Genomic DNA, 23,916 nt, shown 5'->3' on the forward strand with positions numbered 1-23,916 from the left:
AATGTCAAGTTAAAAGTTTTAACACATTTATTAATTTTTTCTCATTTGTCAAAAACATATATAAGTTTGTTCAGTTATTTTACATCTTTTACAAAAAGTATCTCTGAAAAGTCATGATAGGCTTAACACAAGTTGTTTAAAAAGTCCAAACAAAATGATGTTAATAGGGAAAGTTTCAGAGTCATCTGCTGAAGTGGTCTTTGATGCTCCTCTTGCTGGGGTTCTGTCCGGCCACACCGTGATGTTGAGCAGAACTGTTTTCAGGCGGGGGGGCGTCCCAGTCGTCTGCAGCCTCCAGTAAGAGGGCATCGTCCATGTCGTCTCCCGCAGTGAAAGACCTCTGGAACATCTCCATGATGCTCCTTTGGTTAGGGTCCTGAACAAATCCAAACTATCCGGTCACTAAATCCACTGACACCATTTTAATCTAGCTAGGTAAGCTCTGTTGTACTGAGTCGTAAATATGTTGATCCTATTTAAAAACCGTGAACAGGATTATACATTTTGTTCTATACGGATGCGGAGCTTACCTTAGAGTGGAAGCTGGTGATTACTGCTTTGTCAGAGAGGTTTGACTCAGACAATCCCACTTGCTCCAAGACATTCATTTTCTGCTGGATCAGTGGCCTGGACCAATAAAGATATACATTCTTATAAAAGAGCAGGAACAATAAATCCACTCCTTGTCACAATATTTGTGTCAGACAATCAACGCTGCCTTGAGCCCTTGCCTGAGCCCTTGCCCCCCCCCGCCCCAATACAGTAGTGAAAGAATTATGAATATGTGAGGAAAAGGACTTAAACTCTAAATCAGTTTAATTGGGTCTCACTTCCCACTGATCGACACATACCACAGGTGATCATCAGCTGTTCCCTTGGCAACCAGGTAGTGAATGTTCACATTGCTGGTCTGTCCAATACGGTGCACCCTGTCCTCTGCCTGCACGAGAACCTGCAGGGGGGGAAAGCAATTGCAATCTTATTATTACCAAATCTTTATTCAGGTTTAGGTTGACTACTGCTCTGCATACAGAACAAGTCAATAACATGCTGAGTCATTGTTCAGGGAAAAAGCCGCCAACAGCTGAAAATGAATTATATCATTATGAATTGAGTTTTTTTTATGGATTTGTCTTATCCTGCCCAATTTTAGAAAGCCCCATTGGACGGTACTGCCATTTGTTGTCACTGCAAACTGTTGGCATGAAAAGGGACTGGGACATTCCTATATTGGCTGGAAGAAAAGCCACGTAAAATCAGTTCATTTTGGATAACAGCAAAGTGTTCTATAATTCACTACCTAACGTTGCAGGTGATGCAGCAGGTGTGCAGCCTTGATGTTGGCCAGTGAAGGGCAAATAAACATCCAAACACACTGACAGATACAGACAGCCCATTATGTTACACAGAGGTAATGCTTAAACTGTTAGCAAAGTATTGCCAATTTATGGATCTAGAATAGACGGCAATGAATTGGCACCGAAGAATGCAAGTCTTGCTCCCTTAGGCTTTTTAGTTACTACATGTTTTGCTTTTTTCAACCACCACTATGTAAATCTTCTCTGTCTGTCATGTTTGGGAGATACTTCAAAAATTGAGTTGAAAAGGAAAATACTACAAAGTAAAATGCAATCATAGTAAAATAGTCACATTGAGTGCACAGCATGTTGCAGTATTAACTTGTTGCTTACCCCCGGGTTCCAGAAAAGCTCAGCGAAGACCACCAGGTCGGCGGCGTGCAGCGTGAGGCCCATGTTGGCGGCCGTGATGGAGAGAACAGCCACGCAGGTCTGAGTGGAGCTCTGAAACCGATTACACAGCAGCTGCCGATCAGCAGAGGATGTGGAGCCGTCAATACGGATAAAACTCACATTCTATAGGAAGAGAAAGAAGAGATTAAAAGCAGACCAGCACAAATCAACAACAAGAATGAACAACCCTTGTGTATTAAAGTCATAGTAGTAGTATTACTAAGCTCAAATGTGCAACCCACTCTTGTTCCCCGCAGCTACTCTCTCTTTCATACTAAGCTTTTGTGCGTATCCAAACATCTGACTCACCTTTTTTCCCAGTTCGCTGCTGATATGATCCAGGACTAACCTATGATGGGCGAACACAAGAAACTTCTCCCTCCCACACTCCAGCATGTCTGTGATGTACTCCCTGGCGGTGACAGAAACAACAAAACTCAGTTTCATAGAAAGCAGTTAAATATTTAGTCCTCAAGTGAAAACTCTTTACGATATCTCCAAAACCAGCGCAATCACAATGGCCTGACAAAAGACTCATTTGACATTTTAATCTCAGTGCTGATTTGATTTAGTGACTGTTAGAGGGTCTGCTCTTACATAATGGCTTGCAGCTTGGCTTCAGCTGTGTGGTTATAAAAGACCAGGAGGGCGTCCTTCTCTTCCTTCTTCTGAAAAAAGAGATAAGAGCAGCACAAGATAAGAACTGACAGTAGATTCTGACTGATGATCTGATGAGACGGCCATTACTCTGAGGAGCAGTGTGATAATAAAGAATCACGCTAATCGACTCAGTGTCAAAATATTCCTAAAATAAGACTTGCTGGGGTATTCTGGGTCAGTTTGAAAAGCTCTCGTTTGAGTCCTGGCCTGAAAGGACTCTCAGTTAACCAATTCATGGAACTTTCTTGGGTTTAACCGTTTTGAAATGTTTTTTGGGCTATGATGACGTTTTAATCACAAAGATTACATTTCAAGTAGAACAAACCTTTTATTTGTTCTCTTATTACATTTTATCAACAGGTTTGGGTTTTGAATACTTTGGCATTTAAAAGTCCTCTGGTATAGAAGAAGAATCTTCCATTACTCTAAGTCCAACAGAGTCTTTCCCCGTCGAACATAATTCAGGGTTGTATTTCTGACAAACTGATGTATTTGTCAGGATTTTACGTATTTCTTGTTTTTGGAAGGTTTGATTGAAGATGTGAGAATTGTAATTTCCCTACATGATCTCTTACAAGGCACAATGAGTAGGATTTAAAAACAAAACAGTGCATAGACTCAAACAAAATCCCTCTCTGTTGAAGATACTGTTTCTGAAGAGTGTGTCCTGCTTTTATTGTTCTCCGTTTCTATAAAAAATGTGGACACGGTGTGAAACATGGCAAATATAGAGAATAACCTTGATCCGAACAGAGAGAATCTGGAGTTGGTTTTCACACTCTGAGCGGGGAAGAGAGTTAAGTTTGAATGTTTAGTTTACAATCTGGAACCAGAAAGCCTACATTTTGACTTAAGGTTTGTGAACAATTCAAGAACTTTAAATGATGTGACTTGATGAGTTTTCTCAAGGACTATGAGAAACATTGTTAACTTACATTGCGCTGTTGATTGGCCAACTGGCTGGCAGCAGCTGACAGAGCAGCTTTTATGCGGCCGTTGACACCCTCTATTGTCACCGTGACAACCTTGCGTTGTTTAGCAGGAAGCTGCGAGAGGACTTCGCTTTTGAGCCGGCGTAACATCAAACACTCCTCCAGCAACAGCTTCAACTCTCCCAGGTTAGAGGAGCCCGAGTAGTCCCACCCCCAAGTCGACTGGGACAGAGAGGGAGAGAGGAGAGGACATGGATAACAGGATATATGATGGTGGAAGGAGGGAACGGAGATAAAAGATATGAGGAGAATTTGACAGAAGAACCTCAAGAGTATTTAGACAGAGCCCTGGAGTTTTCATGAAAGTCAAGGCAGAGACTAACTAGAAGTCACAGAAATAAAAATCATATCTCCAGAGTCTCCATCGAGCTGCGAGAGCCATGTTGTGCCTCTTCATGGAGGAATAACTGATATTTTCCAGAGATGGGGAAATCTCCACAATCTACAAAATGAGTCATAAGGACCAAATCAAAGGGTGTGATTGACCTTTAATCATGTAGCGTGCTTCCTATTTCCACGGAATACAAATAATTAAGAAGATTAAGTGGTAATAGAAGAGCAACAAAAGAGGAGTGGAGAAAAAATAAATCAGATCAGAGGAATCTGCTGACACCTAAAAAACAGTTTCAATATATTTACTGTTCACCAATTAACATTAAGTTTAAGTGAGTGCACTCATTTCATGTAAACAATCCTGCTCGTCTCATCACACCTGTTAGATTTCTCACCCCGCACTTAATAGACATCCTATCCTAGCAACTACAGCCTATACGTTTGAGTAAAGCAAATATTTACTAAACCCACACCTGAATAGGGATGGGTACCGAGCCCCGGTATTAAACAGGCCCGGGGCTGAATTATTAAAGACCGTGGTACCGTTAAGCTCCGACGTTATCGGTATTTGTATCGATACTGGAGACAAGTAAAAAATATATGTCATATGCAGTGCTTGAATTGGGCCGGTACTCACCGGTACGCAGTACCGGCACTTCTGATTTTTACCCATGTGGTACCGGCACTTCTTACTGAGTACCGGCAAGGTGCCGGTACTCAGTAAAATGCCGGTTAAACTTTACCCGTCTCGATGTGGACAATGCTCGTTGCCTAAAGTGCAATAAGAGTTTAGCATGTAAGGGCGGTAACACGAGCCGTTTGTCTAAACATTTAGCAAAAGTGCTTTTATTTTGTTAAAGTTTCAGCTATTCTGTTTACAGTTCTGTCATCACATTATTTAATATGATTTGTTAAAACATTGTTGTTTCTTTTGATGTGAAATATTATTTATTTCATTTAAATAAAAACAATGTTAGTTTTGTTCACAGTTTGTTTAGTTAGTTTACCTTCTTTTTTCTCTCCAAAATAGCCGATAAAAGTACCGTTAAAAGACCGGATCGATAAGCGGTATCGATAAAAGTAGTAGTACCGTTAGAACCTTAACGATACCCATCCCTACACCTGAAGCCTTATATGTTCTCTGAGATTTACCGGAATCACAGCTCAGCAGCAGTCAGCATCACAGTTGGACAGACAAAGATGTCTTAAGGCTTTAGCTACCTGTGCAGCAGCGCAGTAGCGCATGCCGAACTCATGGAAGCGAGGGAACAGTGTGGGTTTGACGGCCAGGATCTGTGTGTAGAGCTCAGAGGGTCTGGACATGGCGGGGGTGCCGGACAGAAGCATCACTCTCTTCGCTGCCTGAGGAAGAACAAACAACTCTGATCAGAGCACTGAGGAGGAAATCCAGCTGACAAGGTAAGAAATAAAACCCAAGCATGAGCCAGACGCAGCAATGTGTCTGCTCCAGCTGGTTTGTGGATCAATGTAACCAAGTGAAATAGATGATACGCCACATATGCAACGCAATGATTTATATCCCGTCATCCCTTGATAAAGGACAGGAATCTCATAAGAACCTGTGGCCGATGCATACATTTAAAAAAGGAAAATCTGGTATGTAGCAACTGGTTATTCAATATTTTTGGAAATTATGAAGTGTGTGGACGGCTTGAAGTTGAAATACTCAGGCCAAAAATAGATGAAGAGTAAAACTGACCATGTAAAATGTATTCTTCCTCATTGGTTTCAAAGTGTATTTATCTTGTGTGAAAAGGGATTTATTTCATTATAATAGTTCAATATTGTGTTGTCAGTATTTGTAGCAAAGACAATGTTTACCCTGAGATAGATTGTGTGTTTTCCCTTTAAATATTGGTTTGGTTCCACTCCTTCTGACACGGCTGGCTCCAGCCTCTTTTTGTTCAGGCTAAAGAATAATAGTTATCTGACGTTAGAACATCCTGGAGCTGGCTTCCCTGTAAATCGTGGTTTTGATTTGCGTGTTTAAAATAAATAAAACACATAATTATAACAAATCTGATTTGAAACTTAATGTTAAGAGGGCCTCTCTAGGTTTAACCGAGCACATTTTCCATCAGTTTTGAATCAAAAAGAGAATTCCAATAAAACAGAAAGACAATGCGCACCTTCAGCAGAGGCAAGGCTGCTTTACACCGAGCAGTCTTCATGTTCTTCAGAAAGTGACTCTCATCCTGCACAGAATGACAACATAAGATATTTTGTTTAAAACATAGTCATTATTTTGCAATTCTTAAGGTGAGCCATTTCTAAACACTGCAAAGCTCACCATGATGAGAATATTGAAGGTGGTTGCTAGCTGCTGCTTGTCGATCCGGCTCAACAGGTCGTAGCTGACGATGTTGACCAAACCAGCGTGAAGATTTTCTTTGGCCTTCACCACCACGTTGATGCTGTCAGGACCCAGGGAGGGGAGCCAGCGTCTGAAGGCCTGCAGGCAGAGACACTCATGTCACAGCCGCAGTGAAACAACAGAATAACACAGAACTAGCTCTACTTTATCCCCTACCACTGGGAATTAGTCAGACTGTGACATTTGATATGAACACCATAGAAACATTCATAATCACGTTGTGACTGACAGCTGCTTTGAATGATACTAATCACCAATCATTCACAAACTGATATCAAAGCCTTTCCAATTGAAAAATAACCAATTATTTTGTTAAGAAAAAATCCCCTGTGGCCCAAATCTTTCTGACAATTCATCTACTTCCTCTCCATGCGCCTGTCAACTTGGCTTACACTCACTAAGTTATAGCTCCCATGTTTTGCAGTAGATGTGGCCAAAGACTAACAGTGGAGATAAGAGCCAGACAGAGTCAATTCCCTTTAATGGGCCGGCTTCCGGTGACTAAACCCCCTCTGCGATTCCAACTCCTGATTGGGGGACTGTGTTGGATCCAAGATATCTATTTAGAGAGCAGACAGTCTTGTCTTGTCAATAGACAGAAGGCCAAGTAAAGCTCTGCTCAAAATATGCCGCTAGTGGCAGGTTGGTAATGCTGCTGTGAGTTAAGCAGAGAATAGAAGCTACAGAAGATGAGAAACATACCAGAGAAAAGGGGACACATGAAATTAGGTAGACACCATCTAAACTATGGAAGGAAAACAGTGACAAAAAGACACTAACATTCAAGGAAGTGTTGGGACATTATAATGACCTTGTGGTCTTAGACCAGTCTGACTTTCTAATGTATTATATCAAATAAGGGGGAAATACCTAAAAGTCCATCTAACCTACTACAGCTATATAGATATGGTACAAGCTATATTAGCAAAATCCAGGGAAGCAGACCTTTATGATTAATAATGGCCAAATGAATACGCTATTTAAGCATATCTTCTATAAATCAATTCCTTCACAATCCAAAACATCACCTGCAACTATGAGAGAAGAAAATGGATGCCAAGAATTCAATACTGCCATCTGCCCTACTGAAGATAAAGTACTTAACAGCGCCAAGCAGTCCTTGGGGAACAGTATGAACATTCCTAGAATGCAGATGATGAGATTTAAGCAGCGATACAATGTGTAAGGCAACACATTTATCGAAGGAGGCCAGGAGAATATCATTAAGACGATAACTGCTGAATTAATTCAGACCGATAATGACACAATTACATTGAAACAAAGTGATAACCTCTGACACTTACTAAGCCATTTTCTCTTTTAAAGCTCACTCTGCAGAATGTTTCTTTTACCTCGGCCCAGGTGAATCGCACAGAGGAGGGAGCCACCACCAGCAGAGGCCACTCATTCCTGTAGTAAGCTGCTATACAGATGGCCTGCACCGTCTTCCCCAGGCCCATGTCATCCGCCAGGAGGAGGCGGCCTTGTTTAGACACTGCAAAACTACCGGCACACAAGGAAATGCTCAAATTAAAAGCTACAGCAGCACAGTGAGTGGAAGAAAAACTGATCCAGCCCATTATCTCATCTATAGAGAACCGCAGTGACGCGTCCTAAAAACCAGGACAGTCAGTTAGCATTTTTACCACTTGTGTTTCCTTCGACAAAAAGCAATGCAATTTCTCCATAGGATTTTGGAAAATAGCTCAAAATAAGGTCTGTGTTTGACACAAATTTAAGAGACAGATCACGTGTTGTTCTACGACATTAAATCCATCAGCAGTGACCCCGCTGGTGATTTTTGAAGAGTTCACGTGTCTGAAAAACGATGGTTGTTCACAAGTGGCTGAATAGGACTACAGAAGCTGTCCAGGCCGTTTTACGTCATTACACCGAACACGTAAACACTCCTCTAAGTTTGTTTGCCCTGTTCTTCTTGAAAGCAAGTACCTGCCTCCTGCAAACTGTTCAAACAAACGCTTCAACTTGTACAATTTAGAATCTGTATGTTTGACTATGGATCTTAAGTTGGTGTGACGTTGAAGCAGCGACCCTGCTGTAGTTCGTTTATAGCATAACGTTAGCATTTTGCTTCTGGCGACTAGATTTATGATTCGAAAATTATAAAATGAGGGTAGACATGTGGATATTATCTGGCTGAACAAAACGTGAACCGCCACTTGAATGTGTGTCAATCACACACCTTATTTCCAGCTATTTTCCAAAATCCTATGGAGAAATTGCATTGGTTTTTGACGAAGGAACCGGAAGGAGTTTACTTCGCGTCACTGCGGTTCTCTATTATCATACTGTATCGGAAAAAAGTCACAAAGGAATGGCATAGAAATATTGGCTTTTATCAAAAGATTGTCTTTGTATGCACAATACTGAGCCCATTTTAGATGAATAGCAATCTCTTGGTATTGATTTATTGCGAAAAGAGCACTGATTGCATTTCAAAGGCACCTACTTGACTCCTTCCCTCTGGAAGGGCATAAGGCTGCAGGTGAGCGAGGGTTCGACGCTGGAGAGGTCGGCCTCAGGGACGTCTAAAGACCTGGCTTCTGTCCCATCAAACCTGGCAGAGAAAGCCTGGACTATTGCCCTGGGCAGAGGCTCCACCTCCACTGCTGCTATCCCACTGAGGACATCCACTGAGTATGGAACACAGCACGGTCAGACAAGATGGCAAATGTACCAGAGACAGTAGGACCACAGAGGGAAAGAGGCTAAATAAAGCAAATGTTGACACTCACAGAGTCTCTTGTAGTCTGCAAGGGAAAAACTCCACTTTTTTGTCTTCAAGTCTGCCACACAACAACATAAATGACAAGTCAGTATCACACAAATTCACCATTATTCAATTGTATTAAATGCATAGGTTCACTATTTACCATAGCTCTTTGTTGGCATCTGCTTGCATGCCGCAATCACGTCCACATGGTAACCGATGTCGACCTCAAACTTTGTCGGGGACACCAGGACGCACTGGCCCTGCACTGTGGCCCCAGGTTTCTGCCAGCCGTTACACAGCTTCAGCAGCGCCCCCAGTGCTGCCCCGTCACAGGCTGCGCTGGTGGCTGCCGCTACGTCCAACGCCTCCATTCCCTCCAGAGGCCGCAAAGACGCAGAAGCCACGGCAGCAGCTTCCTCCACTGCAATACAGGGTAAAGAAAAGAGAGGGGATGAAGCAGCAGCCTGAAGAAAACCAATACTCTCATGCCTTTAATGTAGGCTAATGGGAAAATAAGGAGTGCATCAAATGATTATTTCCCTGATGTTCATACTTAGCACTCGATAGTCCTCCAGACTGAAGTTCCACATCTTTGTGGCTGGGTCTAATGCAGAAGATAAGACTTTATTATAAGACAGTGCAGACATTGAAATGAACATACCAAACCAGGCATATGGTACAAAAAACTACATTTTGAAAAGTGGTATTTTCATCTAGAAAACTGTTACTGGTTAGTATGAAAGATTTCAGGACGTGGTTTCTTTAGCAGAGGAAAGCTCTGAAACAATGGTCAGATTTATTTATATAGTGGTGAGTTCAGTCATTGGTTATTTTGCCTTGCAGGAGAGGTTGTCATGATTGTGTGTTTGGATGGTGAATTGTGGCAGAAGAGCTGGGTATTATTTGAAAATTGCAACACCTGCTGCTAACACAAAACATTAAGTCATCACTCAGGTTTGATACACAGACCTATTTGGTGCATAACGGTGCATAACTAACATCATCATCATCATCATCATACCGCTTTGTTTATTTCTGTATTAGGCATATGGAATATATAAATCAGCCTGAGAAAGTCTTACAAATAATTGGGCTTATGGTTGAGGGGAACTATGGCCATTTTCAAAATGCATGCCAGTATTTGTATGGTATAAGTCCAAAATACAAATAAACATGAACAACTCTCCAATTCAAAACTAGAGCGCTAACAATTTGATATGCAATTAAGTGTTAATTCTGCAGTTGCTTAATATAAAATACATTGGAAATAGACCCTTATTCCCCCTTTGCTCGGACCATAAAGCTATCTTTGAACAGTCTGCCAGTGTATTTGCCCTGGCAGATACTTACCATAGTTCTTTGATGGGATGGATTTGAAAACGACAATCAGTTGGGCGTGGTAGCCCACTTCTACTCTGAAGCGGCCCTCTGTGTGAGCTACACATTTTCCTCTTACAGAGATGGCAGGCTTTTTTGCAGATACAGCATTGAAAGTTGATGAGAGGGAGGAAAGCGGTGCCACAGGACTCTGGCACGGTTTACTGGTTTGCTTGTAGAAAGGCACAACTGCACCATCAGAGCTGTTGGAGGTTAGGTTTGGTTTGGGGTGAGCCGGCTTTACACCAAAGCTTCCTCCAGTAGACAAGACAGGGCTTCTCACATGTTGAGGAAGTGGGTCAATGACTTGTATCTTCAAGGAAAGACAGTACACAGAGTTAGGAAATACTTTGTTATTTTTACTCTAAATAATAAGTGATTGAACATTACAGCACACATCTTACCTGTCTTGTAGATGCATAGTTAGTATTCTGGTGGATTGTGTTGCCAGAGGTAGATAATAGCTGTTGCTTTGAACCAGAGTCTTTTTTGAAGGGCGGAACAAACCGTTTAGGTGCAGAAGCTGAGCTCAGGGTTTCTCTGTGAGGAGCAGCAGCAGAATCTGAGTCGAGTCGACGTTTGGAGGTCTGTACCTGCACTGAAGTATTGGTGGAGTCTGCCGGGGTCTGCTTATTGTCGCTGATAGTCTGTTCAAGTCTTTGTGCTCTTCTCTCCAAAGCTCTGCGTCTGTTTTCATCGATCTTTCGCTGCTGCTCTGTCGTCAGCTGATTAGACATGATGATGGTTTACTTAGCTGCAACTAACGTAAACACACTACTAACGAGGCTCTCAGAGTTAGCCAACACTTTAATTACCTAGAAACACATGATCCATGCAATGAAAGGACTATCAATACAACTATATCCTAAAAGTTAGTCAACTTTAACCGCAGCCTCCTTTGCTAACGGGTACCAGATAACGTTGCTAGCGGCAGTCAAACTGAGCAACATAAGCTAGAAATATGTCAACAGCGGTTTAAGTGAGCACTTATTCGGATATCACATGACAAACAGTGCCATCTAAAGACTGCAAGGATTTAAAAGTGTCTAAGAACGACGCAGGGCGATACATTTGAAGCTAGTTGACATGTTGCTAAAAGTTAGCTGGTTCGAGAAGGGACTGCCGCGCAGGAAGTGACGTAGAAAAACAAGCGGGCACGTGGAGAAGGCGTCGGTTGCTTGGCATTGTAGAGACAGGAGAGACTTCCAACAGAAGTATATCATATCAATATACCAAAGGGTTAGATCTTGTACTTGAGTCAGTGGAGAAGTACCAGAGTGTATGAATACTCTGGTTCAACTACAAGTCCTTCAATTAAAATGTGACTTAAGTAAAAGTAGAAAAGTATTGGCATCAAAATATGCTTAAAGTACCAAAATTAAAAGTAGCCTACTCATTATGCAGGTTGGCCCATTTCAGGTTCAGTTGAATCCAAATATTCATTGATTAAAGTGTTATCAAAGCTGATAAAGGTGCAGCTAATTCTACTTTGTATGCTGCAGGGTAGCTTGTGAATGTTACTCCATGTTTAACTCAAGTAATTTAAGTGTTGATTATAATCCAAATCTGCAAATTAACTTAGGTCCTATTAAATACATGTAGTGGAGATACACGAGTTACCTCTGAATTGTAGTGGAGTAGAAGTAAAAAGTAGAAAACAATGTAATACTTAACTCGAGTACAAGTACCTCAAAGTTGTATGAGTAGTGTTTGAGTAAATGTACTTTGTTACTTTACACCACTGATATCAACAATAGAAACATTTTTCTCTAACTTGTTGTGGTGTTGATCCAGCTGTCTTCCATCCCTGTTGTATTCAATAGTTATTTTATCAGACACTTACTCTGCAATTACCTGCCAGACAGAAAAGCAGCAAGAGTTAGAGCTACTTATTGTCTCAGTTTGTTGGCATACATTAAATACTCGCCCCATGGCCACTAGCCTGACGGCAGTCTAACATAAATTATTACACAGTGTGTTCATTTCAATCATCCAGGAAAGACACACAGCTGCCCTAAACTGCTCCCGCTGTTTCTGTCTTTTCTATCAAGCATCTCTGAATTGTGACCTTTTGTATTTCTCTATTCATCAAAAGGTCTCCAAAGTTAGCATAATCATTGGTGGTGAAAAATAATAAATATGTACTCAAGTATTTCACTCATGTACAATTCTTAGGTCCTTGTACTTGATTTTTAGTAGTCTATACTTTAGTTAAGAAATATAAGATCATCAGCATTATAATATTCAACAATATATAAAGTAGGCCTCGTAAATTATCTTAATTTATAACATTTAAACCCTTCTTGCATGCATGACAAACAATAATCTGTTTTTGCATTTTAAGCCACTTTTAATCAAGCAAACAATCTAAATACTTTTTCCATCACTAGTTTAGTGTTTTAAGGCCATTGTTTTGTTTTTTTAATTGACGATAATGTGGAGAATAAATTGCTTTTCCTAATTTGAGTAGCCTGCCATTTCTCCCTTTGCAGATGTGATCCTTGTTTAGGTTTTAGCCACTTTCAACCTAATTGATATTTGTGCTGAGCAAAGTGACGCTATTTAGCTGAGCTTTTATGAATAATTTGTGTTGGCCATGTGTTGCCTGATAATTGAGCTGTTTAATTAATAATTTCTGCTTTCTGTTTTCATGATGGAAGCTCTCCTACTTTGGGAATAAAACATGAACCTGACCTTTAACATAATGCATCCTTCTATAGTGATGAATGACTTGGCTAAAAGTAGTGATATACCATTTTCCTGTGCATTTGTCTCAGTTGTAATGACTTGGCTGCTTGCATCACTGTGCGGAGGTGACGTGCGGCGTCTGGGAGCTGTCCCAGGAATCATGGTGCTGAGGCTGCAGCACCTTTTCAGCAGCCAATGATCACAGGACAATCCGGGGCAACGGATGCTTTCACCCGGGGCAGGACAGTCCTACAATGCTGTTGGATTTTAACGGAGGGATGTAAACCCATCGGCTTGTTCCTCGGACATGGAAATGCGATAATTGGGGATGTAAGCTCCGCGCAGACTTGCCAGCGACCTGCAGTCGGCAGGAGATCTATCAAAAAAATAAACTGTAAGCATTAAGGCTGTGGAAATGGGGATAGCTCGCCAGGTAAGATATATTTCGCTTCGTGGCACGACATCGATTGATTTGAAAGGCTGAGAGCTCTGCTGATTAAGTGTGTGCATTTCGGTGTTGGAATATTTGAATTTACAGATTAATCGCTGGCATTTTGTTAGTCAATATCAGCCCATCGTACTACAAGGCATATGTGATACTTGCTTTGTGCACTCGTCGTGAATCTGGAGGGAAAAGCCTGTCGAAATAGTTTATGTTGTACAGAACAGACAGACCATTACAGCCATGAATGACAGTGGGCACTGAGTGAACGAGCCGTTGCCTTATTACTTGAATGCATATTCCTATCAATCTAACATTTGCCTTTCCTCTTTTAGCTGTGACATTTATTGAACTTAATGGCTTCAGACACTTGTTTGCATCGATGGGATTTCTTTGCCTTTTGGATGTACATTCTCGTGGGGAAACAATAACATATTTTCAATTAGAATAAATCAACAAAGAGAACTGCAGACTTCTTTAAGCCCCAACACACGCTGGAAAACGCACCCCAACGACCCCATATGAGAAAGTGTTGGCTCATGACGGGGACATATCCAGTACATGCTGTCTTCTTCCAGCACCTCTGCATGTGCTGTGAGTTTGTGGCCGGTTCAGCCTGATGCTGCGCAGCCAGGGCATGCTGAAGAGCCGCTGCTGCGTCCTGCTCGGTGACCTGAGGGTGCTCCTTCTCGGGCCACCGACACCTCTGCCTCCGCTGACCCCCATGAGCGTCCAAGGAACTGAAAGCCATCAAACAGGCGTCGCCATCCCCGACAATAACAATACGTTAACGAGGAGCCACCAGCCCGCAGGGGACCGGGTTACCCCCCCTGTAGCGGGAGCCCCCGGGCCGCCGGGCGGAGAGCGGTCGGGCTGGGTGGATGCTGCCGAGCTGTCGGTGGCCCTGCGCGGCTGCAGCAGCTCCTCCGATGACTGCTCAAAGGGCAAACTGGAGGAGCGGTTCTCCCTCACCAGCTACTCTGAGAGCGGCTTCAGGACCCCGCTGTGCAGGATCTGCTTCCAGGGACCAGAACAAGTAAGTCAAGGAAATACAAAGAAAATCGCATAACTGTGAGAAGTAGATATTTATGTCATGCAGTCTGATCAATGCATTAATTACACAGACCTTCTCACTAGAATCATAGGGAAATCAGTCATGTTTAGTTAGATTGGAAACTCCCACTGCTGGGGAGCAAATCTGCTAACCAAGTGAGGGGATTGTTTATCATTTAGCCCCCAAAACATCCCTTTTACATACAGGCTTTCTATTACATGAGGTCTTTGAAGGGAGAATACCCACTCCCAGTGTCTTGGTTGATATGGAGAACCCTCAGCATCCCACTGGATCCTGCACGCAGCCCTTTGCATGGTTTAGAAAGACAGACAGCAGTAGGAAGATAATGAAAGATAGTCTCCCCATGGCTGACAAGTGTGGAGAATGCACAGGGATTCAGTAACAACTCATTATAGCAAACCAGTGTGAATTCCTAAAAAAAAAAATCGAATAACACTTCTCTCTCTGCTGCTCATATGAAAAACCAGAAAACTGGGGGAAATAATGTGCACAGCCCTTTAGGGCAATATTGATGATAATGTCACACTACATCAATCAAGAGAGGAAAATCTAAGAAGATGGCTTATGTGTGCCACAATAAATGATATGAAATGACATCAGAGAAGCAAGTACTTAGCAATTTGCACACACATTTGTTACACTGTTTGACAGAGCATTTGAGAACACATTGACAAATATGTCACATCTCACCAATTGGTAATGGATGTATGGAGGTTACAAAAAGTGTGAGGCAATATAACAGGTGTAGAACATACATTTTTACCCTGCAACATGGTTTACTGTGTGTATGGTCATTGCACTGTGTATGTTAATCTCTCAAGGTTTTATCATCTAATTACTCCAACAGCAATTCTGTGTATCACTCCACCTCTAAGCTCAGACTTTTTAATTATTACTGACATTGGGTATATTGTGAGATTGCAAGACAAGGCCTCCTCCATGTTTTTTTGCAAAAACTTCAGATAGTCAGCACACTCTGCAGTGCATGCAAAGCACCTCCTTCTAAATTTGCAGTGTTTCCCATGGCCTCCTCAAACTCATCTCATCGATGTTTGCCGGAGACATTACAGTCAATAGCACTTGATTTCATGCCATCTTATCATTATGCAAGTTCTTACCCATCACCGGCCTTCCTTTTCCTGCCGTGTCTGCTGTTGCTTTGGGTGAAGTCCAGATATAGATCTGCTGAGGTGTAAATGGGAACAAGGAGAATGAGGATCCATCTGAAAAGAGAGATGAGTGGACTTTCTGTGTGTCACTATGGTATCCAGGCAGTGGGGACATTAGTTATCCTCCGTTCTCCTTTAGCCTCCAGCATGTCACATATACCGAGGCAGCCAGTATCTGATCTGACAATGCACCTCTAAAACACTTCCATCCCCAAGGCTGAGATATACTCAAGACAGAGTAGAGAAGGGAACGGGAAGCATTGCTTTCCTCAAGCACCCCACTAGAAAGGGGCCTTGAGTGTCTGACAGAGACAACCAATGACAAATTATTGTTCTGTGATTTACTATGACACCAAACAATGTAATAAGTTTATGTAATCGAAATTCTGTCAGCTTTTTTTTGTAGCTGTTTTCTTTGAGGTTCCTTTTGTGATTCATAACCAAAGTCCTGCTGATTTTAGAATGGCCACTGAAAGGCATTGGTCACTGTAATCATTGCTCTTGGCCATGGAGCTATCCCTTCAGAAGTCTGCAAGCAAAATAAAGTGGATATCTTCCAGAGTTTTTTAAAGTCCCTGTTTGGGTTATTATCCCTTCCTGACAATTTAGGAGACACTAGAAACACAAATACAGATTTGTATAAAATACGACTGTTTGTTTCCCTTCATCTCCTACTTTAGATTAACTAAGCAAAGGAACATTTCAGGGCTGATTACAGAGACCAATAACACATTTAGTGTATATTATGGACATGAGAGTTTTGTATTAATACAATCCTTCAAGTCAGACTTCTTCTGTTGGAGTTAAATAACATTCCCACAAGTATAATAAACAGCTTAGCCAATGTCACAAAGTCATACATATTTTACCTCAATACCTCAGGTTATTCATGTATTTTTCATACACACCTAACCTGAGACATTTAAATTCATTATCACTTCGATGTAGCTAAAGGTCAGCGAGGAGCTTTACAGTAGGCTTTGGCTTGTTTGCTTTATTCAAGCTTGTGCTTTCAGACAAGATCTTGGCCTCGTTATTCAAAGAGTAAGATCTTTTTCTGCTAGAGCTTTAGATCACACAGATTTTCAAGAAAGGGTCATGTAGTTCACAGACTTATACAAAGGATATGTAAAAAGTATTATAAAAAAAAGCTCATGGAATATATTTTTATGTAAGGGATCCTTCCCTGAGTTGTCATGCACTATTATGTTGAAGTGCCCTTTAGGGCCAGAGCTTCACTGTCCCATCCTTATTTGAACTGCATGTTGATAATATGCGAGTCCCATGCTGCTTCGAGAAAAGGTTGTCTTTCCCTCGTAAATCACAACACAGATAATGCACTTGCAGTGAGTCTGTCGGAGGCACAATGGGAAGCCTCGAGGGGTCAAGTTAGCATCATTCCTTCTATATGGCCCCACAGAGCCGAGACATTACGCTGTCTGCGCTCCATCATCTGCACATAGAACGGCTCCTCTGGAATGGAAAATAAACAAGTTACACAAGCACAGGACATGTGTTGGCCTTACTGAAGTCTACAGACAGGAGCTGAACATCCATAAACTTAAATCATAAACCATGTTTCTTTATGAAATTACTTCTAAATATCCATTAGCTGTCACTGTAATGGTTCCCATAAATGAAGCAATGACTGGAACATCCTCCAGCTTGTTTTATGACAAGCATTAACAGGTAAATAAATGTGAAATGATATGACCTTTAATATTATTTTTCACTGACTCTTTTCCCTCAGACTTGTTGAAAATGATCATGATGCTAATATGAAGCTGTTTTTCAATGACTGCATTATTGCAGTAATGCTTGTGGCCTGAATGTCATTGCCTATTGTTTAAATTGCTTTTGTTCAGTTTCTGTGGGAGCTATTAAACAGCAATAGCCTATTGTCTGCAGTTAATATAGTTCCCTTGCATTGATCGTAGACCCTTAGGAGACATGAATAGCCACCTCTAATTTAGTTTAATGTCGTTATATACATTGGGAGTGAATCCAATTTTATAAAGAGAAAATTAAGCGTCCTAAGCTGTTTTTAGGATTCTGCAGCCCAGAGAATCTTTTCAATACATTGTTGATCTGCTGTTTTCCTTGAACCATTGCTGTTTGGTCAACAAGTGACATTTAGATATCACTTTATGTATGTGTGGGCTGTAATGCCACATCTGTTATCAGTCTCTCTCTCTCTGTCTCTCAGCCTCAGTTGTACTGGACTGATCTGGGTTCAGCTCTTGGCTGCAATGAGGCCAGTCGCAGTGAGCGGTCTGAGTCCCACTAGACACGGCAGAAGTGTTCTGGTGCTCCTGCCAATACACTTCCACCCTGACCATCTGTAGATGGGCCTTTTCTGCTCTAACTCCCTGCTCTCCCCTCCCTTCTCCTGGACCAGGGTGCTGCTCCGTCTCTCAGAGATGCCGTGGAGAAATAATTTAACTCTCTGCGTTTTGCATTTCTTCCCACAATCTCTATGCCATGTTCATGGTGCTCAGGGACAGGGGATATTTAAAATGGAATGAACTATACCTTGGTTTGGAAAATGGAATGCCTTAGCTTAGAGGGGTGGGGAGCTTTCTTGCAGCAGAGGAGGTCGGCCAATTTATTTTTTCATTCAGGCTTTTTATTCATACCCATTAAGATTAAAATATCTATTAAAGACGACCCTGATTAGAGTTGTATAGATCCAAGTTTCTTTAAATGCATGTCATGTCCCAAAAAGGGCGGCAGGCTTAATATACATCATTTGGGCCATCATCTATATCCAATATGACAAGACTAGTAATGTATTTTAATGAGTTTAGGGCCCAGAGCAAGAGATTATAAATCTCATTTGGTCCTCAGGCTGAATGGCGCACGACTGGTTGGTTAGGCTGAGCACATATTGCTGTAAAGTGAAAACCTTTTGATGCCAAATTAAGTGAATTATCTATCATTACTTTAGCTGATAGGTTTCTGACTGTTTTAAAACTTGTCAAGCCCCACTGGATAAACTGAAAACACGTGTAGGTCAAGATATAGATAGGGCTTCTAAATCTCAGCGCATTCCCCTGACAGTAATGCTTCATTAAATATTCACACGGTTCCATAGTTCAAGAGCTGACCGCTGAGATCCTCTTCATGAGTAAATTGATGTTTCTGCCCTGCTCAAATGCTTTACTAAACAGATCTCCTCTCCAACAGCTTTTGAGTGCTAGTGTGAAAGTCTGGTTTTCTTTCAGCTACTTAAAATACCTCTGGCCACTGAGGCCTAAAGGCTAACCACACTATACAAGCATACTGTCAGTGAAACAACCCTATGTTTCTGTCACCAGGCAGACTTGAAATGTCCTCAATTATATTTTGACTGACCTCAGAAAATACATTTCAAGATTGTTAACATAAGAATAAGCATATTATCTTTCCCAATACATCTACATTTTGTTTGAATTGCTCTGATATATAAATGGATGACACAAGATGTTACCTTTTCCTTTTAATAAAGATCAGGGGCAGGTAGAAAAGGAATGCACAAAATGTGTGTGTTTTCCTATGTTTGGTCTGTGTGGAGTTACCATATTTACAACTGCAAAATAATATGTATATGTGACAGCTAGTGTACATTCATCGCAGCTTTGTTGTGGTTTGCTCTTTGATAAAAGCTTCAGTGACTAATCTTCCACTTCAAGTGTGAAAATCAAGCATTATGCCTGTCAACTTGGTGTGAGGCAAAGCTTTCATTTCACACCTGAAATCTGCTGTATTATGACTGTGCAGAGCTGTGTAGCCTCTATGTGTGTGTGCACTTGCATGCTTATCTAACTGTCGAGCTCTCAAAAAAATCAATAAGCAGGCACAAAGAACTGCATAATAAATATGTATATGTGTGTATAGTGTAACCTGCAGTATATTGCATGTTAAAGGGAGTATACAAGATGAGAAAACAAAGGATTATCAGCAGGTAAATGATTGCTACACAGAGGCGTTTTCTGAATCATAAGTCACTGCTCCGGCTGCTCCTAATGGCCGAATGCCATATTATGTGGCTGAAAATGTTTGTTTTTGGCAGCATTTCATTGAAACATCTATTCTCCTGCTTGAAAACCCAACCCAGTATATCAGCATATATACGCATCAGTGCAGCATGTTTCACCTGCAGCAGCAGCGATTATCCGAACGCGACGGACTGTCAATGTTTGTGTTGAAATGATCTGAATATTGGAGAACCTTCGTCCTGCGGTTGCTGGTATTGATGACCTCTCTCCCACAGGGGGAGCTCCTGAGCCCCTGCCGGTGCAGCGGGTCAGTGCGCTGCACCCACCACCCCTGCCTCATCAAGTGGATCAGCGAGAGAGGATCCTGGGCCTGTGAGCTCTGCTACTACAAATATCAGGTCATTGCCATCAGCACCAAAAACCCACTACAGGTGAGCTTTTTTTGTAAAGAGCAGTAATGTGGACATTTCGAGCAAAAGAGCTGATTGAAAAGCAGTGATTTTACCCCTTTGTGAAATGACTAACTAGTTGGCAATCATGACAAAGTTATAGTAGGGTTTTAGAAAAAAGCCGTTTAGAAAGTCAAGATAATGAGGGGCAACTATAAAAAAGCTTAAGTAAAAAACTGAAAAACTCTTAGAACTAAAATGTCTGTTACACAATTGTCTGTGTTTATCATCATGGGAGTTGATAGCCCAAGGCTGTTCTCTGCTGGGACTCATTTGGATGCCTTTTTGTTATTTTACATCAAAATGTATTTGAGACAAATCACCATTTTTTTAGGAATCACGCTATAGTCTGATCACAAACCGAGGAATTCCACTGAAGATGAAAGTTTTTGGAATTCAAAAAGGCTTTCCCTTCTGATATCCAGAACAGAAAGATTTCATAAGCGACTTTCCTCTCAGTTTTAGACTTTCCTGATAGGCTGAGTAGAAATGAGCTTTGAAAGGGTTTTTTTCTGGCATCACTGAGATGTGAAAAAATACTTTTTGATATGTGCTTCATATTCAGCTGTATCGTTCTCTGAATGTTTTTTTATGTCAACAAATCTGCAAATGCTTAACTAAATGACAGGTACAAATAATGTGAATGTTTGCAAAAACATATTATGCACAACTGTATTTTCCCTCCCTCAGCAGCATTTAGGAGTTTAATGATTATCAGCCTGATAAACTTATATATTGATTTTATTTTAATCATAGCTTTCTATTATGTCAACAGATTTCACATCACTGTATAAGTTTAGTTGAAAGCAATAATCTTAATTTTAAATAGGTTCAACTTAATATTATTGCTTTCACCTAACCTAATACAGTGATGTGAAATCTATTGACATAATACATTTAATTAAAGTCAATGCTTCAGTGTGAAAGAGAAGTGAGAATTAAAGTAAGAGAGCCCTACTGTGGTCTGTGTGTTCCTGCAGTGGCAGGCCATCTCCCTGACGGTGATAGAGAAGGTGCAGATAGCAGCGGCCATCTTGGGCTCCCTGTTCCTGATGGCCAGTATCTCCTGGCTGGTGTGGTCCTCCTTCAGCCCGTCAGCCCGCTGGCAGAGACAAGACCTGCTGTTCCAGATCTGCTACGGCATGTACGGCTTCATGGACATCGTCTGCATCGGTGAGGTGCTAGATCATTACATTGACTTGTTTAATGACATTTCTCTTCCTCTTGGAATTAACGAGGGCATTAGACTGAGAATGATATTGTGTGTTTCCAGTCTGGTGCATTATTTATTCAAAGCAAACATAACAAAGGTCAAAGATTTACCTTCCAGTCAATAAATATGCCCGTCGGCTGTGACATGTGCAGTTTATATATATATATAAATATGAAAGTGTGGAGTCTTATGTCTGTATTACCGACGTAATTGTTTGTCCAGCGTTATTAATATTGTTGTACTATCTAACAAATCACAGTTATAATATTAGTCATAGCTTTCTTTAATTAAACATGTATTAAACATTGGGTATTCAGTTGTTGCAGCAGAGTTCATGGCATATATTTATGTATATAAATGTGTCTCACTGTATAATACAAACTGTAACGGCAAATGCAGGCAAACTCGCTGCGCTGATGTAAAACAACAGGAGAAAAGTGGATCAAAGATATTTTTATATTTCTTCTGGGTTTGTGTGGGTGTCCAAAATCTGACTTGTATAGCGTCCTCCTCGTGCCGCTGCAGCTGTTTTGGACGGCTGTGTGATGGCCCGTCACATTAGGAAACTCTAAATGCCACTGCAGCAGACAGCTGGATAAGAGGAAGAGTGGATTGATTGTCTCCGGTTTGGTGGCGAGGAGTAATTAACTCGGCACTTTACAGAGATTAACTTCTCACCTGGCAGACTGAAAGATCTGACTTTCACTTATCCACAAAAACAAACTGGGACTGGAATGGATCAATAATCTCTATAAAATAAAAGAGGCATGGAATTATTCAGCATCCGTTTTAAGCAGATAGCTGCGGCAGTGAGCCATAGGACAATATTGTACCATAGCTGTAATAAGAAAACAATGAAATGCATTAGCTGTATGAGGATGCCGCTCTGTATACCTGCTGTAGGGATGATGAATGGTACGGACGGTAGTAAGCTCAAATGTTAAGCAGGCTACAAAACATCCCATTCTTACAGTATTTCTCTCTGCATGACTTGAAAATGAAATATTTGCAGTACAGAAAATGAGGTCTAAGCACCTCGTTACAGATTGATTTCAATTTTCCAGATACCGAGTTCAATGAACATTAATCAATAAGCAATTTTAAAATGAGATAAGATGTTATCAAACAACCCCAGAGAACAGATGCACCACTTTTGCTAACCTTAATCTAAAAGTATTGAGTATTACTGTGTCATAAATTGTGCCACGTCTACAATTTTTCCAAGAAATAAAGATCTTATCTCAGGATTATGGTGCCATACTGGAAAGATACGTTGCTTTGTTGTCTGCTAATCCCTCAGCTAATACTTCCTGCAGCCTTTAGCACCCACTGCAGAGATATATATCACTTTGAGGTGTCATTAAGACGGCTGCCAGGCAGTGACATTGTCTAATTGATGCTCTGATCTCCGCAGCGTTAATCGTCCACGAGGGACCTTCTGTGTTTCGAATCTTCCACCGCTGGCAGGCTGTGAACCAGCAGTGGAAAGTCCTGAACTATATCAAGTCTATGGACAATGAGGACCTGAAGAAAGCTGTGGATAGAACTGTGTCTCAGCCCAGCCCAGGCTACCAAACTGGGGTTGGAGTGTCCACCTCCACCTCCTCGCTGATGGTGGTAGCCTCCACAGCCGATGGCTCCATTTCTACCACCGCGGTGACGCCTGCAGGAGGACAGGGAGCACATCTGGATCCCAACAGCAGCGCAGTGCCAGACCAACACGGTCCCTACAACATCCTCCATCTCCTCAGCAACCTCAGGCAGCCGGAGCCCCGCAGCCAGCCCAGCAACAGCACAAGAGAGCTGGTCATGAGAGTCACCACAGTCTGAGGAGCCAAGAGAGGCCTTATCTCAAACGGAGGGGGAAGATTTATGACCCAGCTGACAGTTGAAAAAAAAAATGTCTTATCTTAACTGCACTGGATTAATAACATGTTCTTGATTGTCTCAAAATGCATCTCTGATGTCCTTACATGGATTGAATAAAAGTCGAAGTTGTTTGATTTGCAGAATTGGTTGGAAACTCTTTATTTTGGATAGTTAGGGTCAAGAATGTTTGCTGATATGCGTATTGATATTTATTCCTGATCCTCTGAAACCATATACAGAGTCAATAATAAAGGTCCCTTTATTAAATTCAGTTGATTGAGAAGTTTTCAAACGCATCTCCAGCTCTGTTTCATGAATAAAGACTTGGAAACTGTAGTTCAAGAGGTTAGATTTTCTTCCCCAATGTGTTTGCATTACAATGATTCTTAACTAGAAAGATATCCCAATAGGTTATGAGAAAAAACATTTTGGATATTCATATAAGTGTAATATAAGTGGATCTGAATTAGCATAAAGCAGTACAATTTTTAACTTAGCGTGTTATATTATAAGAAAGTTATAAACTAAGTCTTAATTTCTCTGCATGGGTAATTGATAAACTGCGACGTGTATCTTATGTTCAGACGCACTGCATACATTGTGTCCAGGTTGAATATCTGCTGTTTGTCAAAAGCAGCAAATTGGAACTGGAGAAAAGTGTATAAGAAAACTTTTTTCAGATTTTCGTTCTAAATGATAGGCAATATATAGAGACTTGAATCAATACAACAATGATGCACTGTTTTGTACTGAGTCCAAGATGTATTGTTCATGCAATTTCCTTTACAAAAA

At 41.3% G+C, this 23,916-nt stretch overlaps 2 protein-coding genes across 2 annotated transcripts; one reads left to right on the plus strand and one right to left on the minus strand.

Annotated features, from left to right (window-relative positions):
- Positions 1 to 5: 5 nt before the first annotated feature.
- smarcal1 (SWI/SNF related, matrix associated, actin dependent regulator of chromatin, subfamily a-like 1) lies at positions 6 to 11,395 on the minus strand. Its single transcript, XM_010790292.1, has 17 exons — positions 10,647 to 11,395; positions 10,216 to 10,555; positions 9,419 to 9,469; positions 9,026 to 9,286; positions 8,888 to 8,938; positions 8,602 to 8,785; positions 7,484 to 7,634; positions 6,048 to 6,209; positions 5,887 to 5,952; positions 4,958 to 5,098; positions 3,347 to 3,565; positions 2,349 to 2,419; positions 2,061 to 2,163; positions 1,692 to 1,874; positions 852 to 952; positions 531 to 627; positions 6 to 376 (listed from the first exon to the last, which is right to left on the minus strand). The coding sequence occupies exons 1-17, from the start codon at positions 10,977 to 10,979 to the stop codon at positions 182 to 184; spliced, it is 2,709 nt and encodes a 902-aa protein (XP_010788594.1). The 5' UTR covers positions 10,980 to 11,395; the 3' UTR covers positions 6 to 181.
- Positions 11,396 to 13,078: 1,683 nt separating this feature from the next.
- marchf4b (membrane associated ring-CH-type finger 4b) lies at positions 13,079 to 23,264 on the plus strand. The gene is made up of 5 exons (XM_010790295.1): positions 13,079 to 13,363; positions 13,708 to 14,408; positions 19,869 to 20,024; positions 21,023 to 21,215; positions 22,670 to 23,264. Exons 2-5 carry the CDS (start codon positions 13,992 to 13,994, stop codon positions 23,083 to 23,085), a joined length of 1,182 nt encoding a protein of 393 aa, XP_010788597.1. The 5' UTR covers positions 13,079 to 13,363; positions 13,708 to 13,991; the 3' UTR covers positions 23,086 to 23,264.
- Positions 23,265 to 23,916: the final 652 nt, after the last annotated feature.

This window comes from Notothenia coriiceps, unplaced genomic scaffold, assembly GCF_000735185.1.
Source record: "Notothenia coriiceps isolate Sejong01 unplaced genomic scaffold, NC01 NC01_scaffold00034047, whole genome shotgun sequence".
NCBI lineage: Eukaryota > Metazoa > Chordata > Actinopteri > Perciformes > Nototheniidae > Notothenia > Notothenia coriiceps.

Bases quoted from the DNA above. Each gene is read 5' to 3' on its own strand.
- marchf4b (XM_010790295.1), top strand. From the start codon at position 13,992: ATGCTGCGCAGCCAGGGCATGCTGAAGAGCCGCTGCTGCGTCCTGCTC. The intron at 14,409-19,868 runs GTAAGTCAAGGA...TCTCTCCCACAG, and splicing joins GCTTCCAGGGACCAGAACAA to GGGGAGCTCCTGAGCCCCTG. The intron at 21,216-22,669 runs GTGAGGTGCTAG...TGATCTCCGCAG, and splicing joins CATGGACATCGTCTGCATCG to CGTTAATCGTCCACGAGGGA.
- smarcal1 (XM_010790292.1), bottom strand. From the start codon at position 10,979: ATGTCTAATCAGCTGACGACAGAGCAGCAGCGAAAGATCGATGAAAAC. The intron at 8,786-8,887 runs GTGAGTGTCAAC...TTCCATACTCAG, and splicing joins TGCAGACTACAAGAGACTCT to TGGATGTCCTCAGTGGGATA. The intron at 628-851 runs GTATGTGTCGAT...TTATTGGTCCAG, and splicing joins ACAGCTGATGATCACCTGTG to GCCACTGATCCAGCAGAAAA.